Genomic DNA, 15,406 nt, shown 5'->3' with positions numbered 1-15,406 from the left:
AAAAAAAATAACATGTTTTGTTTTGGTGAATTGTCATAGAAACTTCAAAAAAAATTACAAGCAAATGTGTGGTCATCCTTAGAACTATAGGCAAATGATTCTGAATGTAATAAGGGAAAGGTGTGCATATTTTACATCAGTATTATGATCAGTATGTATAATCTGTAAATCTGCCTCACCTGGACACTGTTGGGATATTCCTCAGCACTACGGTGAACCAATACATTGGATTTAGGTCCCACACGGGCATAGATGCAGTTGGCAGCAGGATCATCTGGCACAGTCAGTGTTTCATAATGATGATCCGTTAGCTGCTCCATCACCTGCAACAAACACATTTATTAAAGACAACATAGGTATAATAAGGCATATAGGTAAGGGAAGTAGTATCAGTACAAAGTAACATCAAATGTCAACCTATCCCACTGTGGGCATTTTTTACATTTATGGGAAAGAGCTTCCTCACAATACATAATAAGTATTTTTTTTTTCTTTTTTTATAATTACAATAGCCCTTTGCTGAACTCCAGACACAATATGTTTCATTTAAATACTGTATATTCCTCCATAGTCATCAATTATATAAACCCACTCTATGTGTACCAAATGCCTTTGCAAACCCAGATATTACTTTATAAAAGCAGCAGTCATTGCTGCACATAACCATTGCAGGGAGCAAAGCAGTGGAAAGGACTCAGCAGCCCCACTTATTACAGACTGGCTGAAGAAAAAGCACAGGAGGGGGAGGATACAAGACCAGTTATCATGCACAAGCAGAGAGAGCAGCAGTGACTGGTCTGTATTACAGGAAGCTCCTGAACAAAGGTTTCACAGGGAAATTATGCAAAGATCTGGAAGGATTATATAAAGCACAACAAAATGCAACAAAGAATACAGTTGGCTCTTTGGAAGATATGTGTTTATTCTATTGTACAGTTTTTAAGGGGTTTTCCTCAAGCTTTAAAGTACACCTATTTATTTTAAAGTCTCCTTATTCAAAGAGATTTTAAAATAATAGAACACAGCTCAATAGCTTCTACAGGAGAGCTGCAATAAGTCAGATCCCTTTATCTTGAATCTGTCAAAATATTTTAGTTGTTGCAGGAAGTTTGGCCATAGACATGTGGCAGCAGCTCCCTATCAGTAAAACTAAATTAGCATGGCCAATCACAGATAAGAACTGACACTTTGAAAGTACTCTGGCTCCCTCACTTGGGGAGATGAGGGCTATACATTTGTGCCACACAACTTTCACACTTCATTATTTTACCTTTAGAGCTTTTTTTGCACAGTCGCTGCTTCCAATAACCAGGGTATCTGGGCCACCCATGCTACAGAAACTTTTTAGATGTAAATCTCCAGAAACTGGGACAGTAGAAACTGCATAATCCTAGAGAAAAAAAATCTAAATGTAATATACCCACAAACAAAAATCAGCTGAAATATATACACACACATATGATTTTATCTGCCAGGGGGATTTGCAAAAATTAAGACTAAGGGCTTTTGTAGATACGCAGAGTTTACCTGCATTTGGAGCAAGTAATGCTGCAGGACTAATACACATGAGCCTGTACTTGCATTTGTAACACAGAATGGAATGTCATCCCTATTTAATGTTGGTGCTATATGAATAGTTTATGAATAATAATCCTGTTATTTTTTGGTCAGCCTTACTGTTTTCTGGCTCATTCCTCATTGGACAGGGAAGATGATGACAATTTATAGCTCAGAAAGCAGGGAACTTGCCTTGTCATCCTTTCCCATCCTAGTGGGGGTACTATTGGGGTCTTTTGCCAAGTATAAGCTATGCAATAAATCTTCAGATTATTTTTGCTTGATATTACCATTGTAATGAAACATTTTATGTACCATTCACTTGCTGGATATTAAACCAGAATGGCAATTTTCACCAATATTTCCAATTGACTGTGACACAAAACTCGATTTCAAATTTCGATTATTATGCAACCCAAAAATCAATTGCAAATGAAATTGATGCAAAGTGTTGTGATTGATACAAAGTTTTTGCCTAACTGATCATAAATATTGCATAGTTTACACCATATTTATGTTAAATAAATGTAGAAAATTGCATGATACCTGGTATGTCTTTGCTACCATCTCAGCTCCTCGAATATTCGTCCATTTGGACAATCCCACAAAGATTTCTGATCCTGGAGTACAACAAACAAAATAGCAGGTGAGTAAATAGAAAAGCATAGAGCAAAAGTGCTGCAAACAGAATCAGTGTGACCATAAACAGAAAGAAACATATTGGCTTCAAATATGAATGCATACTGATTGTAATATGTAATGTAGATACAGTGGTAAAGGCCGTTAATCAAGAACTCGTATCATCTAAAAGTTGAATACTCTTTAAATTGCAAACGGCTAAAACAATGTGGCTTTACTTACACCCACATTTAGAGTAATAAGCATTACCACAACATATTTTATTGGAATAAAACACAGCTTAGTGCTTTGCCATTTATTTTTATTGGCATCACAATGCATGAATGGAATGCACATATGCTGCAGCTCATAATGATGTTCACTGCTTTGCTAAAAATGGCGTAGGTCTGTTCTGCAGCATTGTGCATCAGTGACTTGATCAAAGTAAAGCAAGGGTAAGTATGACAGCCTCACAGAAAGTTAGCAAGTTCCATATGCAGTATGAACATTTTCTCTAAACAATTACTTTTTTTTTTTATTAAAGCCAACACGTCAGAGCAGGAAGAAGGCTTGAGGCAAAAAGTCAGAGTATATGGAGGAAAAATTTTGCATAACTGGCTATTAGGGAAACATCTGTCATAAATACATATAGCACAGTGCACTGAATTACTTTGTCATTAAAGAATACAAATTCAGGTGAAAAATATGATAGATAATAACCTTTTATGATTATATGTAGCACTTGTAATCAAAGTGGAAGTAACAAAACACAATTTCCTTAGTTGCCAGTGGGGCTTTGAATTTGCCATAGATTTTGATCAGGAAGGGTTTTCTAGCTCACCCTGCACCCACTCCTTTTGGCATTTTCTTGGTGGATCCTGGCACTGCCCTACAAGAGCATGCAGGCACACACAGAGCTGTCAGCTCATTCACTATGGGAAGATGCACATTGATTTGTAAACCACTACTGAAAGCATGGTATATTCCTTATTGATATGAGTGCATATAGTGGGAATTTTGCAATGAGGACACTAGTTCCAACAAAAACTGCCTAAGGGTAAGTCTCCAGTGGTGCGGTTCTTCTGTATTTGACATGCATTGGGAACACATTAAATTCAGGAATCAATCAGGTATTAATATCCTATTTACTTTATTTGGGTAAAGCACATGGTAGTTCAGGGGCTGCGTTCAACCTGCTCTGTTTTTCCTCAATCTCATAATGTCCTGTTCAGGTGCATTTAAACCCCAGGCAAAGCAGGTCAAATGCAGCATTTTCTCATCAGTTGTTCATTTACATATTAATAGTTATTCAAATGTAAATGTATCTGGTATTTAAATGCAAATGCATACCTTATTGAAATGCAAATGTTGTTCATGGTTAATGAACTGATTTTAAACAATGCCTGCAAACACTTACCCCAAGAGAGGATTGTTGTGACAAGAGATTGAGTCTGATATTTTAAAACTCTCTAAGACTATTATATGGGAGAACCTGGGTGATCCAACACACCTGGAATGGATTTGTTCAGGGATTGAAAACATTTGCTAAATAATACCCTGTTCCAGAGTCTATCTTCTCTAGCCTTCATTAAATCAGACTCTTATTACAGGAGGTAAAGAGAAATTTTTCTAATGAGAAACAGGCACAAAAAATAGTTGAGGCTTTAGATATATTTTAATGCTCTCTTTGGTGTTCACCCACCTGTGAAGAGGATATCGCTGGCATCCAATGTGGCATTTTCATCTGTAAGTTCACATACTCTGAACTTCAGCTCCTCAAATAACTTCTGCAGGCCTTCTGTCTGAAAGGAAGAGAAAGGAAGAAAGGAGAGCGGAGTGAGTAGCAATCCAAAGAACATAGGGGTGAGGTAGTGTTGGTGCACACTCTTTCAGTCCCATCTACCTCTGCAAATACATAATATTTGCTTACAACCCTGCTCTAAAATGTTCATTATTTAGTCCCTGTCCATAATTATTCAGAATTCTGCCAAGCAGTACCTATACACGTACTGTATGCTGTAGGTTTATTCTACTGCAACTAAATGAATATCAATTGAAATTACTGAGTACTCTATAAATTTCATGCACAGTTGGATGGAGCCATTTCCGGATTTTCAGGAGCAAGAACCCTCAGTCCTAGGTCATTGATCTTTTGCTGGTGTCACATTGTCATTGTTCTCGCAATGGCAAGTTAGAGGGGATTAAGAAGCAAGGATCAGTGGAGGAGTGCACCCTTTAGTGATCATGTTGCTGGCGATATGCTACGTACGGGGATCGCTAGTGTGATACAGAATGAGATTTGGGGATGTATCCATTTCTCTTGCTGGAGAGAAAGCTGTATCCATGCACCTGAAGTGCAAGGATCATCCTGCTTTTGCCTTATTGATCCTAAATATGTGCTTTTTTACCTCTTCTGGAATATTACCCCATCAGCCAGCAGATCAACTGTCAATAAAGGGGCAGATCTGAGTCTAAGACAACAATTTCTTAGCAAATCATTGCAAAACATGGCCAATGACTGCAAAGAATTCTCACCATAAGGGTTTGTTCATACAGGTGGTCTATTGTGATAAGGTTACTGCTCACCAGGTGGCCTATTACAACCATAAGGCTCTTTTCAAGATAGTTACAAGAAGAAGGTATAGGTGTTTAAAAATATATATATATATAGCCCCAACATGTAACATTAAACAGGGGTTGAAAATGAGAGACAGATACAGACACTGACACAGGAGGTGGAGAGAACTCTGCCCTGAAGAGCTATTAAACACCCAAAATTGCTATAGGGGAAATTTTCTACTGTTGCGGTTGCCTTTCACAGTAACTGTAGGGATACATCATCCTCATAAGTACCCAAATGCATACAAAAAGTGTTTAAAAAGTGGTTAACAAGCAAACCAACCAGAAGATGATAAACAACTGAAAGTGATGACTGATTACATTTCCATTACCAGAAAGGAAAGAACCAAAAAAAAAACAAAACTCTGGAATCTGCTTTGGAGCAGCACCAGACCGCCCCTCCTTCCCCTTGGCCAAGCAACAGCTTTTCCACTACTACAATCATATCCGAAAACAAACTGGCACCGTGCTAACAGATTGTCATAGCCACATTTGAGGGTTTGCCCCCAAAGATGTCCTTGGATAAAAAATCAGTTCATATGTATTGTACTTTTTAGGTGCCTATGGTCTTTTATGCACTTTATTCATTTGTATACAAGTCTATGAAAATGCACAACTTCTTTAAAGAAGATGAATTGTAGTCCAGAAGAAGGGAAGTCGCACCCGTTAAATAATTCTGAACAATCCCTCAATGGTCACAAACTGATACCATCAAATCTAGCTCAAAGTCTGGCAACACAGGTCACAAAAGCAGGCTGCAGACTACAAAGCAAGTATCTCCAGCAGATTGTATGCACCTCCGTTTCATTTCCAGAGCTTTCTGAAAACCTAAGGAGCTCTGTTAGGAACAATAAAGCCAAAGCTAGAATGGATGGTCCTGATCTTGTCCACACTTCAGTCCACACTTCAGCCCCCTTCCTTCTGGCAATTTTCCTATTGACCTGTGAGGTTGCTCATCACACTCAAGAGTGGTGCAGAGTCCACCATGCCCGTTTTACAGGCATTTACTGTGCAACTGCTCTAGGCTTGAAAAAGTGCAGGCACTTAGACATGCTTGCTATACAAATGGAACCAGTTTGAAAAGTCTACAGTTGTCAGAATTTCTAATCATTATCCACTACACAACGATGGTGCTTTTGTGCATGTGCGTGTTCCTTGGAGAAATTCCCCATTCTTACAGGGAGTAAGGGGAAATATCCCCAATAAGATCATATGACCAATGCCTTGGGTACACTTATAATGCACAACTTGTATATAAAAAGGCATACGCCGCCATTGCTGGCTTCCATTTGGAATGGCTATCTGCTTGACTCTGGACCCAATACTTTTGAAGTGACAGACAAGGAAAAGGGACAGCAAATACAACAACAATGCATACAAATGATGATTAAAAAGAAGAGCAACAGCTGGCATTTTGTTCTTCTGTCAATTTTCTTTAAATCAGGGGTCAGCAAACTTTTTTGGCTACTAGGCCATTTTAGGAGGTCAAGAAGGCACAGTAGGCCAGACTCTCTCTCTCGAGTCCCGCGCTTATGGCTCCGCCCCCACCAGTAACGCCCTCAAAGGGAAATCCCTCTCTTCCGCAATGCATACAGAGGAGAGGGAACGCCCCAGAAAGGAAATCCTTCTCCCCCATATGCATTGCGGAAATCCCTTAGCCCCACATGCGGCTCCGGAGCCGCGGGTTGCCGACTATTTCCGGCTGGGATTAGGCCAAAACGGAGTACTGCCTAGGCCGTATCTGGTCTAAAGGCCGGAGTTTGCGGGCCCCTGCTTTAAATAGTAGGATTTTTGTGGTTGTTTTTTTACTTAATAACAAGTTTTTGGACAAATGCTGCAGAAACATTATTTTCTTTTACATATAGGTCAGCTTTAAAGTGCCAGAATCAAAAATGTTCTTGTGTAGTACAGGAAAGGCTTGGAACTTCTATCAAGTTTTACTGTGGTTGGTGTCTCAGCTGGGGAAGATAAACACTTTCATGTGTCCTTATGACCCTTGTCATTGAAAGGAAAAGAATGTTCTTCATGTCTAGAACCGCAAGCTGACAGGTGCCAAGTGTGCTGTTGCAAAAGGGTAGCATATCCCAACAGGGACCCCAAGACAATTTGGTGGGGGGGGCAGTTCATTTGTAGACAGAGGGCCATTGTAGGCTATGTTTGCCATTGGTAGAAACAATGAGCACTGTGCAGCGAATGCTAAGCAGCCTGTTTTCTGTTCTATGAAGAGGGGGAAGAGTAGGGGGATGTGCCTGGATGCATGCTTCCCAATTGTAAGCATAGCCATCATTAACAGCCTATCGTTTAACAATCCAATACAGAAGATTGCTAAACAACGTCCTCTGACACCTGCATTTACGATAGATTTTTTTCACCCCAAGATGATCACAAACATTTGCATCTGTACAAACAAGCAAGGGTTACTTTTAGTGAAATGCCATGATCACAGACACCTGAAGCCGTTGGCATTTATGAAGTGGTAAATAGTTGTATGAATGAGCAGAGGCAAAACACTGAACTCACCTCTTTCCTCCTGGCAGGAATGGCTGGACGGGTGATCAAAGCTGTATCTGCTATCACAACCGCTGTGTCGCCAATTAACTGCCCCCGTGGAAGATCATCATTGGCGGGCAATTCCATCACTTGGAGGCCAAGTTTCTGCCTGAGGATGCCGGAGTACACCCCGCTCTCACGCTGCGCCCTTGCCAGGTCCACTTGTCCATCTGACTCTTGTGCCAGTGAGGCAGGGACCCCTCTGACCACTGCGTGGGTGTACTTGCCAATCATATTTAAAGTTCTAGAAAACTGGTAGAATATACAAGGCAACTTAAAGGTAGAACTGTCACGTGTAGCTGCCCAATGTTGTCCTGCTGGGGATTTTCGCCTCTGTTATTGTCCGTCTGTCCTTTTGTCTTCTCCCTGGATGGATTCCTCGCTCTCTCTCCCACCGTCTCCTGCTTCCTTCCTGGCTTCACATCCTGCAGGAGAAAGAATGACAAGTATCCTAACAACATACATATTCAATGTAAACACTCAGCATTGACAAATTAACATTTTCACAGGAAACAAAGTAGATTTCACAAGTGGCTTTGCATTTATTCCAGTTGTTTGGGCCTTTCAGTGCAAGTATCATTTGCTCTCAGCAAGGCCATTTAAAGTTGATCTAAACCCAGCCACTGAATCCCACACAGCTTTCTTTGTAAATTTATTTTTTTTCATTTTAACGTCAGCTTTTAATAAAAGAATATCTGGAGATCCTGCTATAAAGGTCCATGCACATCCTTTTATAGGGTGACAGCTGCCTTCCCCAGTTATACCCTTGTGTTCTCACATGCAGCAATGATGGATACCTTGCCAACACATTCCAAGCTTGGCTTGCCATTGCCACTGCCAAGAGGGTGCTCAGAGCAATCATGTGCAGCTGACACTGGATTTCTCTGCGCAGTCTTTAATGCTGGCTGCAAAAGGGTAAAATAGGTATTCCCATTGTCCATCAATTACCCTATCTCTGACTGTTTGGACGTATTTTTCTAAAAAAATGAAATATCAGGATTATGTAACAAGAATGCCCATCCAACCAAAGTCTTGGCCCGGATTTTATGATAGTGGTATCAAAGTGGACCTTTCCTAATAAATATATGGAAGCTGCTGCTGCAAGCAAGCTATTGTACATATCCTAGCTTCACAATTTGATGCAAGCATGCACTCATGGAAGGAGTTTAGACTTTTCTAGCAGCAAATTTAATATGGGTTAGTGATTTAAAGCACATTTTTAACATTATAAAAGGATGGCTATCCTATATGTTTTTTATTAACTTTATTTGAGGAGGACCCCTCCCCTTCCTTCTTTTTTGCCGCTGCAACAAAGGCTGAAAGGGAAACCCGAAGTCTCCTGGAATACCTGCATCACATATCCCAGGCTGTGGGCCGCTCCTTCTGCGCATGACTGATATTGAGCATGCATCATCAAACAAGGGGCTTTCCTCTAATGTAAAAAAAAAAAAACAGGTGCTTAATATTACATGTGCAGTGAGATTGGCATTCATGTTTTTACATTGGATCACCTGATCTCAAGAGAGTGTAAGGTGAGATCCAGGGATGTCATGAAGAACTCCAGAAGAGTAGTCCAGTACTTTCCAGTACTGGAAAGAAGAGAGAAGCCAAGACAGCACAGAAATCACTGGGCTGGGTTTGTGGATGGATCACACGTAAGGTTAAATAGTGTTCAACAAAGAATTTTTTTAAGCTGGGTGGGCAGAAATTGTAAACAGATGGCAGCCACTGTATTGTGACCTAAATTATCAGTAAACACCCAAAAACTGAAAAGTTACTGAAAAGTGCCAGGTGGCTGGGAAGAACACAGAGTAAGGGTTTAATAGGTAATAAAATTAGGACCACAACCCTAGAATCTTCACCTTTACAAGCAAGTCAACCATAGCACAAGAACCTCTCACCTTTACCGTGTTTTTTTGGGGTCTCATGGCATTAAAAGTTTGTCTGGTGCCATTCCCCAAATTTTTATATCTTTGAAAAGCTGAGATCAAAAGCGGAATCTTGAATGTTAGTTGTGGACAGCCATGCACTGTTTTCAGTGAAATTCCAGCTATCATGTCCTTGAAAAAAAAAGGCAAACCAAACCATTTCCTCGTCATTCCTTTCTACATATGAGGTCCTTGGTGTGGTCAGTGGAAGTGTCAGCAATTGGCAGACATTATTCCTGCACATCTGGACATACAACGCAGCAGATGAATAATTGGTACTAAAAGCAAGTACATTCCCCAGGGAGGTAAAGGAGAAAACAACATTAAGGCAATGTAATGGGGAGTTCAGATTAGTCTGTTGATGCATCGTTTGTAAGGATTTGACAATAGAAAACATAATGAGGGATAATAAGAATCATAAATCTATAATGAGGTTTTTTAAAAAGTTTGTATGCTTAATCTATTTTTTAAGGCTGAAAAAACTGCATTTCCTACAAAATTTCATGTGATTGTGTTATTAAGGTTTTCATGCACAAGGTTGAGCAGGCAGCTTAGGCAGAGCAGCTGCATGGGACAATGGGACAAAATAAAGAAAAAGCTTTTCAACGGGGTCACAACCTCTACCCCCCCCCCCCCCCCAAAAGGAAAATAATATATTGTATCTTTTTCCCCACAAGGTTTCTGACCTATGGTGGCAACAATGTTTCTTTGGAGGAGTCCAGATATTACTGGGAGTATGTTGTTGTAAATCACAGTAAGAATTTTGACAACAGATTTAAGTGCACAATTGTCTGTTCACTAGGGGAAGCTGCAGGCTCACTATATTTCTGGTAGGATCAATGAGCAGATATTACAGAGAGCTTTCAATGACATAACAGAGCAAAAGAGCACGAAAAACCAATGTCTGTAGTCTGGGTTTACTTACCCTTCAAATATTTTTTACTGACATTTTAAATAATTTGCATTTGCTATTAAATAGTATACGGTTAGCACCGCCATAGACCAATCACAATCACAAAAAATCACAATGTCTTGATGTGAACAGACTGAATATTCCCAGAACCTGAAGAGATACACATTCCTGCTAGGCATTGCCATGATTTCGGCTACTAAAAGACCCAGCCAGACATGCTGGGATTTCTGGTTCTCCTCATTCATATTGGCATTTGCCAGCCAGATGTCACACTGCAATGCTTGGATTTGTAGTCCCCTAAAAGCTGATGGATCAGGACCGTAATGATGGGATGTTACTAGTGCAGGAGGGGGTTAAGCTATTATTCTAACCCTAGGTTTTTACAGCTTCACTACAATGTATTGCTTTGTACATTACTGCCATGGCAAGCCAATGACATCAGAAGTTTGGGCAGAAAAGCTTACAATCTGCTCATAGGGCCCCATAGGTTCCCAGGGTGTTTAGGGCTCCCCCCAAAAAGGCCTGGTGTGCAGATCTTGGCTAGAGGGGACAGAGGGTGAGATATTTGGGATGGGGGATTGTTGGACTCCTGCAGTGACACAGGGTGGAGAGACATACAGGAGGGGACACAATGATGCCAGTATGCAGTCTGGAAGGAGCTCACATGCTGACACACAGACAGGAGGAATGTGTCAGGCTGCTGCAGGAAGGACAGAAAGGCAGCAGGGCGAGGCAGAGGAGCAGGGCCCAGACTTAGGGAAACACAATGCACTCACCGCACAGGGTGCACAGGTTCCAGGCACGTGATGAGTCCTTGTCCCTTGTCCCCAAACCGCAGAACACTGGGGGTCATCCAGTCCAAACCGTCCCTGCTGCCTCCCCCCTATCCCTCCCCTCTCTACATCTCCCCCTATTATCTCTTCCCTCCCTTTCCATCCCTCCCACCTTCCAGCAGCTCCATGCTCTCTCCTCCTACAAAATCTGCAAATCCACAGACCGGGGGTCCCCAGCCAATCCTAGGACATGGGATGCATGGTATGGATGCTCGCCTCCTAATACACAGGACCGTGGGGAGGACCGTGGGGGTCCTCAGCCAATCCTAGGACATGGGATGCATGGTATGGATGCTCGCCTCCTAATACACAGGACCGTGGGGTCCTCAGCCAATTCTAGGACATGGGATGCAGGGTATGGATGCTCGCCTTCCTAATACACAGGACCAGGGGTCACCAGCCAATCATAGGACATAGGATGCATGGTATGGATGCTTCATTCCTAATGCACAGGATGGAGAGTATCCAGCCAATCCTAGGACATGACATGCAGGGTACGGATGCTTGCCTCCTAATACACAGGACTGGGGATCCCCAGCCAATCCTAGGACATGGGATGCATATTAGGGATGCCTCTTTCCTAATACACAGGATGGAGAGTATCCAGCCAATCCTAGGACATCGGATGCAGGACATCCTAATACACAGGACAGAGGGTCCTGAGCTAACCCTAGGACATGGAATGCAAAATATTGATGCTTGTATCCAAATTTACAGGACAGACAGTCTATGATATGGGATGCAGTTCATGAATGCATCCTCCAAATACACAGAACAGAGGGTCCATATGATTCACAGCCAATGCTTGGACTTGGGATCCAGGACATGGATGCTCACCTCCCAATACACAGGACAGAGGATCCCCAGCCAATTATAGGACATGGGATGCATATCTCCTAATGTACAGGTTGAAGGATGACATGGGATGCAGGACATGGATACCTCCTAATACACAGAAAAAAGGGTACTTCTTAACTCTTAAAAAAAAAAAAACTTTCTTCTTATAAGGGGCTGCAGCACTCATTTCCCAATAAACAGGAATGGAGGACTAGGTGCCCTCCTAATCCACAATTTATTTTAATTACGTGAAAAGGGGGACAGTGGCATTCAGTTCCGAATACACAGGACAGGGGGACCAGGTCCCATCCTAATGTCCAACACATAGGGACACATTCTCCCCCCTAATACACAAAAAACGGGAACTTGATTCCCTTCTAATCCACATTCTCTATTACACAATAGGGTGATTAGGGCAATCATTTCCTAACACAAAGGACAGTGGAGACCACTCAGGTTATAATAATATTGGACCTCTAATACACAGAGTACAGGGACATGATTTATACTCCACCCTACAACATTTAGTTCCACCCATAGTTCTACAAATCACACCTACTTTTCCAAGCAGAGGGTCTCTCCTGCCAAAATGGGAGCCATAGTGGCAGCCAACGGCTCTGTTTATATATGATCACATTGTACGAAGATTCTTCAAAACAACAAGCCTTTAATTTCCTGGCACGGCACCACCATCTATTATACAGGAACCACTGCCAACACAGTCAGGTGCTACACTCATTATTAACCACTTCCTGCCCAGCCAGTATATCTGTGACCTTCTTGGCACAGGGATACGGGACAGAAAGCTTTAAAGCCTAGATGAACCTTTAGTTTAATTCAGGCGAATACATTCCTTTGCATCAAAAAAAAAAAGGATGTTCCATGTCTTACTGTTTATTTTCTTTCTGCAGCTGCTTATGTGGAAGCAGTGATCTCTATGTAGAAGTCCTACAGGCATCCCTACTGACCACTGCAGAGAGATTACTGCAATTAGAGCAAGTGTCTCACTCTGCGGCTGCTAGCACAGGTTAGGTGCAGCATAGGCTAGTCATAAAGAGCCTGTAATAAAAATACAACTGTCCCTATACATATTAGTTCCAGAAGTGAAAACTATAGGTGCTGCTAATAGAAGCCAATCAGATTACATTTTCACACTGCAGGTTGTATAGTATTGCCAACAGCATTCAAGGAAACTAAATGTAAAAAAATAGCAATCAGGCGGGTCATTTTTGCAGAAGGGTCAGGCAATGTCTCTTCTGCAATAAAATAACCCTACCTACCTGGTAGCATTCTTTTTATACGCACCTGTACCTGCTCTGTCACAGGCGCTGCCATCTTTCATTGCTCCTTTTCTGGGTGTCTGATCTTTAGCCATCTTGATTGGCCAGGCATAAAAGACATAGTTCCTATGCATTCAGTCCTGGCATCCCCATGGGGGGGTGCCAGGATACCCAGCATATCCCAGCATCTTTCACGGAGCTGTGCATGCACATGTACTTGGAAAAGAAGATGAAAACTGGCAGGTAAGTACATTATTTCATCTGTCCTGCCTCCTCACTATTTTGGAATGCAGAAGTATAACTCCACTTTAAGTGATATAAATCAAATGTTTTTGACCTGGTCAGCTGGGCTGTTTGCCAGATATAAGTGATGACATTACATTCCAGAACTTTAGTTGGCATCACTAACTTGTAGCCATCAGCCCTCAATTCCCTAAACAGAAGGGTGTGTACCCCTTGCAGGATCTCATTTTACAGCTAGAGCTTCATGAGCTTAATCATGTCACTATTATCATATTAACCACTAAAAAGGCCAATTTATATATGTTCTACTCCACTGGAGCCCAGATTTCATACCCTATTTATAAAATGCAGGGTGCACAATAGAGCCTGCATTGCCCCATAGAGTGCCTTCTGTTTAACGCAGAAGAGAAAGCTCCATGAATGGAGAAGAGCCAACATTACACAGTTGTGCAGTCAATGACTGCATGCAACTTGTGTAGCTTAAGAGCCCATTCAGACCATTGGGTTGTAGTAAGGCGAGTCAATGCATGGGGTGTTGCAGTGCAATTATTTTGAATGGTTCTCCAGAACACCCTACAGTAGTTGCCAGTGAACAGCACACATATAGTCTGTTGTGGGATTGTTCTGCTTGCGTTTATGAACCACAACACAACAATTTTGGTAAGTCCAGATTGGCCTTCACCATTAGCCCTTCCGTGTTGTGTTACATTGTCACACAGGCTGCCATTGCAGACTGAAAGAAGAAGTTTAACGTCCATTACTCAGGCATGGTCTGCTGTTGTCACCTCAGGAAACCTGCCTAGAAAAACACCAAAAAAATGCAAGTCTCTGAAACAGGTAGTGGTCATAAAGGAAATGCAAGGGTTCAGCAGAACTGAGATGCAATAAAACATAGAAAAACAGCAAAAACAAGAATATCATTCAATTAGGGTTTATGTTAAACTTTGTTAGACCTTCAAATGATGTGCTTGTACACAGCTGAAATTCAGGCTGTTCCTGTTATGATCCAACTTTCCTTCCTCCCTAAAAGCTGCTTTACTTAGGGCGAGGTCTAGAAGATGATTCAGGGCAAAGAGATTTTCAGGACTAAAAGTTTGCTTTCCCCAAGCAGTTTGGTAAATCTGATTTATATATATACGGACTGTTATTGACAACTGTGGATCACCCCTTTCAACCAGTCCTTAGCTACCTCATCATCTTGATTATCATGATGATATTGTGATATTATCATTATCATGAAACAAACTGAAACAAGTTGAACCAGGCAGTTGATTGCATTGCGGTGCAGTTTTTGAGAAGTTTCATGCAGTGTCCTAGTGCATTCTGCCACTCCAACCGCATCTATTGACATACACATGTGAACGCTCCTGGACAGCTAGCGTTTGAACATAGGTGCCCAGGAGCAGTTGACCACAAGGTTGGCAAACACCCCTCTGAATTTAGATTACTGCACACACGTTGTATGACTGGTAAAGAAAGATGTTTTTTTTAATATGTTAAATTATGAGCATGTAAAATCCATGCTGAAAAAACAGGCATCATGCACCCTAACATACAACACAGAACATAATTACCTGATCTATGCACAGATCTGCACAGGAAAAGAAAATGCTGGCTGATTATCCTATAACCCCAATCTTGGGCTGTCTTTAGGGAGGGGCTGCTAACCTTAACCTCCTATTGCCAAGTTTTTGTTAATCATAGACAATCTGGCACACAGATTTCAGTGTTGATAATCCAGCAGAATAAAAAGAGCTGCACATTTCTTTTTTTTAATTTTTTTTTTCATAGCATTTGTATTTACAACTATGAAGACATCATACTCATCAAAGGTTAGGGGATAGGTAATAACACATGGTAATGTGTGTTACACCATGTGTTAATGTGGTTGCATTAAGGCATTCAGTTCATTTTGTATGGGCTGACAATGCATCTGAGCACACTTAAAACTGGATTTAAACTGGCAGGGTGTTGTAGTGCACTACAAGGTTCGTTACATTATTTTGTTGCATATAGAAGTTGCAGTAT

At 41.4% G+C, this 15,406-nt stretch overlaps 1 protein-coding gene across 2 annotated transcripts in view; it reads right to left on the bottom strand.

Annotated features, from left to right (window-relative positions):
* The window catches only part of DDAH2 (DDAH family member 2, ADMA-independent), a 20,484-nt gene extending 5,376 nt beyond the window's left edge, over nt 1-15,108 (bottom strand). Inside the window, exons 1-6 of one of the 2 annotated variants that reach the window (XM_072429719.1) lie at nt 14,953-15,108; nt 7,315-7,769; nt 3,878-3,977; nt 2,104-2,177; nt 1,271-1,390; nt 180-323 (exon numbers count right to left, since the gene is read on the bottom strand). In XM_072429719.1, coding sequence (XP_072285820.1) covers nt 180-323; nt 1,271-1,390; nt 2,104-2,177; nt 3,878-3,977; nt 7,315-7,578 — 702 coding nt within the window. In that variant the 5' untranslated portion in view covers nt 7,579-7,769; nt 14,953-15,108. Of the gene's footprint in view, nt 1-179; nt 324-1,270; nt 1,391-2,103; nt 2,178-3,877; nt 3,978-7,314; nt 7,770-10,961; nt 11,078-14,952 lie in introns of those variants that run through there. The other variant, XM_072429718.1, reaches the window with a different exon arrangement.
* Between the last annotated feature and the right edge of the window lie 298 nt (nt 15,109-15,406).

This window comes from Pyxicephalus adspersus, chromosome Z (assembly GCF_032062135.1).
Source record: "Pyxicephalus adspersus chromosome Z, UCB_Pads_2.0, whole genome shotgun sequence".
Lineage (NCBI taxonomy): Eukaryota > Metazoa > Chordata > Amphibia > Anura > Pyxicephalidae > Pyxicephalus > Pyxicephalus adspersus.
Note: the sequence above shows the minus strand (reverse complement) of the source record. Positions and strands in the feature narration are given on the sequence as shown.